The sequence below is a fragment of the Setaria viridis genome, chromosome 7, assembly GCF_005286985.2.
Source record: "Setaria viridis chromosome 7, Setaria_viridis_v4.0, whole genome shotgun sequence".
Lineage (NCBI taxonomy): Eukaryota > Viridiplantae > Streptophyta > Magnoliopsida > Poales > Poaceae > Setaria > Setaria viridis.
This window is the reverse complement of record NC_048269.2, coordinates 15,351,027-15,355,150: the sequence shown is the minus strand read 5'-3', so window position 1 is coordinate 15,355,150 and position 4,124 is coordinate 15,351,027. Positions and strand designations below refer to the sequence as shown.

Sequence of the window (4,124 nt, the reverse complement as noted above, 5' to 3'; positions counted from 1 at the left end):
CCAAAAAAAAAAACTATGCTATGCGGCTTGCTGCTCACTTGCTTGGTGTCATTATTTTCCGATCTTGTCAGTCGGCTGCTGAGCTTTGGTGAATTAAAGCCGCCGTCCTTCTTGTTTATATGAAATAAGAAGAAAATAGTTTTGGAAGCAAGGTCTAAATCAGTTCAACAGAAGTACGTTTTTTTAGGCTGTCATCGTCGAACTTAAACTTTCTGTATTTTCTTATCCTAAGACACGGAAAATAAGCCAATAAGGTAATTACTGTATTTACTGCCTCCGTTTCTTTCTCTATACCTGTGTTAAGCTAGCCACAAAGGATAAAGAGGTGTCATTGGCAATTGCAAAAAAACACATCATAACAAAGAATAGCTGCAAAAATGCCTGTTATGGTACAAAAAGAGAGCAATGGCATTACTATGACTTGTTCTAAACCAACGGCAGCAAACACAAACACATTCATTTTGAAGATGAATACATATTTCTGCAAATTATTTTCTTAACTTTCACAACGATTATCACTTGAAGAAAGAATAGAAGCACTAGGTTCATAACTGGACATATGTACTGCCGGAGACATAATCAAGCATACTGTAGCAAGAATGTACTCTTAAAAGACAACAACACAACCTTGAAGGAAACAAGAAAAATTCACATATCGATGATGATCTTCCCAGTCGCATGGCAGCTCATGCTCTTCTCCCAGGCCTCCGCGGCCTTCTCGAACGGATACCGCGAATCGATAACAGTCCGGAGCTTGCCTTCCTTCATTAGCTCCAGCAAGAACCTCAGGTCCTCCTTCCCCAGGGACAGCGTCATAATCGACAGCTTCCTCCTGGCGAACAATGTCGTAACCGACGCGACCATGTTGCCAAAGTTTGGAGCAATGTCGACGACCCTGCCACGGCTACTCAGGGTCGTCTTCAATACGGACCACCTGTTGGAGTTCGTGAGGTTGATGATGTAGTCGTACTTCTTTCCCAAGGAGTTCATCAGTGCCTCTCCTTCTGGGGTGCCGTAGTCGAGGACCTCGTCCGCGCCGAGGCTAGTAACAAGCTCCAGGTTGCGAGCGCCGCAGGTGGCCGTGACGTGGTGGTTCCCAAGCTTGGCGAGCTGGACGGCGTACGTGCCGACGCCGCTGGAGGCGGCGGTTATCAGGATGTTGGCGCCGGTGTCTGTGCCGTCGAACTTGGTGCCAATGGTCTTGAGGCCTTGGAGAGCAGTGAGGCCGGCCATGGGCAAGCCTACAGCGTCGGCGGCAGATACTCCGGCGGGGCAGGCCACCGTACTGCTCTCGGATGCCGCTACGTATTCGGCTAGGCCGCCGGCTTTCTGCCATTAGAGATTGTCTGTCAGCACTGTAATGTCGGTTGAATGGAGATTATCTGTAAAGATCTGAACGTTGTTCGGAATTACCAGGAAGTGTAGTTTGGACACAACATTGTCGCCAGGCTTGAACTCACGTACTGCAGAACCAACCTCAACAATCTCGCCAGCGACGTCAGTTACTGTAGTTTCACAAGTACAGAGCAGGGAGTGCTCAATTTGGTTCCATGTTTTGATGAGTACAATTATGCGTCGGCTGAAGGTTCATTCCGTTAACACGAACTACATGGATAACATGTTCATTGCAAGAGATATAATGCAATGTTTGGATACGAAAGAATGAATACCTGGGATAAACGGAAATTTGGGGAGAAATGGGCGAAGGAAGCCATTCTGAACCCACCAATCACCTTGATTGATGCATGATGCTTTAACTTTGATAAGGACTTCATCTTTTTTGAGTAAAGGAATAGGAACTTGCACATACTGAAGGAAAAAAAAAACAGATGTTGAACATAAGCACTTCAAGAAATTTTTGTCGTAGGAAGCTATCCTTTTCAAATTTGACGTAGCACGCAGAATTATACTGCAAAACGCAGCTATCTCAGCTTTGCAAAAATAAAAAGTACTCTCTAAGCTAGTACTTGAATGATGCTGGCAGTTTTTTTTTTAAAAGAACAATAGGCCCCACATTGCACCTGATCTCCTGAGGTCCTTCATTTGTGAGAAGCAACCATCTAATGCGATTCTGATAGACGTCCATACTCTTTAATTTCATAATTGATAGACGTCCATACTCTTTTCAAATAAATCAAACCACAGGAAATGCATGGGTGGATTCAGAAATAAAGTATTTTGCAACTGCGCATGATTTTGCCCAAGACTCAAACGAAAAGAATCATCCAATCCAAAAGGGGTAAATGTATATGTTAAAAGCAAATAATTGATGAACAAGTGTGACCTTGAGGGCAGAACTTCCGCCGCCGTAGCCGCTGTACTGGACGGCGCGCATGGTGGCCGGCATATCAACGGAGGCCATGCCCTGAACTGAATGTGTCGCCTCCTGTTCTGGTTGAGGCTCGTGGAGTAGCTTGTGCACGGGGCGTTTGTGATTGTATAGCCTTGTGAATACTTGGGGAGGAAGAGTTTGACCGGGATTTGATGTAATTTAACAGGGGAGCAGTTGGATATTTGAATTTGTAAAGTCCTTCACGACGTTGACATACAGGATAAGGTTGGGGGTGCGATCGTCAGTCTGTAGCTCCTTGTTTCTGCCTAGGTTTATCGCAGATTCACAACACATGGATCATCATACATGCAACCTGACAAATTTACAATGGTCTTCATTTTAGGAAAATATTTTTTGTATGTCAGTTGTGTCCTGTAGGTTTGTTTACAACAGTTAATGATAATAAATATGTAGAAGATAATGCCTACAAGATTTCATTTTATTGCATTCTTATCGATATATTTAAACTATTTTTTGTTAAATATCACACTCGATATTGAATAACATTTAATGAAAAACGAATTAAAATTTCAGTAAAGAATTTCAATGTCAGGCCGATCTAAATAAGCTGATTATAATAGTCTCAGTCTCAAAGGTACGTACCACGTCGAAGTATTTTTCCTTGGTGTCATGAATGTTACTTACAAGCCCACTTCATGATTGGGCCCCCATCCAAACATAGAAGGAAGTGAATTTCACCCAAAGGAACACACACAGGTCATAACACTAGAGGTCGTCCATGCAGCTCACTTGCGTTGGTGTTATTTTCTCATTTTTTTTTCAGTTGAGCTACAGCGAATTGAAGCAGCTATTCCCACTTATAGGCTCTGCTCTGCGTCGGAGCTAAGTGCTGCAACATAAAAAGGCTCATATGGTACTCTTCATTTTAGTATATCATTTATTTCTATGTGCTCCTGTTGATTAAAACAGCTCCGATGTCTTTCAAAAAGATTAAAATAGCTTCGAAAGAAAATTTCCAAGTCATTTCAACGGAATCTTTTTACCCAAGTGTTGGGGCATTTTACCTTGAGAAAATTCCTTATTTTACACTATAAGATGACTCAATTTCTTTCTTGACCCCGAAAATTTTTATCCCTTGTATGACACTGAGTTATAACTTTCATTACTTATTTGATATTTTCATCACTTTTGTTAGTTAAGTCAGGTCAAACAACCATCAAATCACCTCCAAAATTCATGAAACTCTTTCTGGTCATAGAGAACAAATGAAGATGAATCCATTTTTTTCTTAAAAAGACACATGTATGTTTCCAGTTTTTAAAATAAAATTCATCAAATTTGACTACTTTTGAAGCATATTCGATTTTTATGGAACCAAAATATTAGTTATTTGTCTTATTTTTTTGAAAGTGTTTTGGTGCTATAAAATTCATATAATTTGTAAAGTAGCCTAATCTAGTGAATTTTAAATTTAAAACCGTAAAGGAACATGTGTGGGTTTAAGAAAAATGGGTTCATATTCATTTATTTTAACGCTATAAAAAATTACATGATTTTTTTAGGTGATTTGGATATCATTTCACCTGACTTAACTATTATAAGTGAAGAAAATGTCAAATAAGTAATGGAAGTTAGAACTCAGTGTTATATAAGGAATAAAAAAAATTTAGAGTCAAGAAAGGAATTGAGTCTTCTTCCGGTGTCAAATAAGAAATTTTGTCTTTTACTTTTGGATGTCGCTGTTCCCTATCCCACGGCAAGGAGAACATGTAAAGAAGATTACAACACTATGAGCAATCTGTAGTTTGCTCAGAACAATGTTTGTTTATGC

At 40.3% G+C, this 4,124-nt stretch overlaps 1 protein-coding gene across 1 annotated transcript; it reads right to left on the bottom strand.

Annotated features, from left to right (window-relative positions):
• Nucleotides 1–455: 455 nt before the first annotated feature.
• LOC117865402 (quinone-oxidoreductase QR1, chloroplastic) lies at nucleotides 456–2,444 on the bottom strand. The gene is made up of 4 exons (XM_034749601.2): nucleotides 2,285–2,444; nucleotides 1,671–1,809; nucleotides 1,414–1,505; nucleotides 456–1,329 (listed from the first exon to the last, which is right to left on the bottom strand). Exons 1-4 carry the CDS (start codon nucleotides 2,360–2,362, stop codon nucleotides 649–651), a joined length of 990 nt encoding a protein of 329 aa, XP_034605492.1. The 5' UTR covers nucleotides 2,363–2,444; the 3' UTR covers nucleotides 456–648.
• Between the last annotated feature and the right edge of the window lie 1,680 nt (nucleotides 2,445–4,124).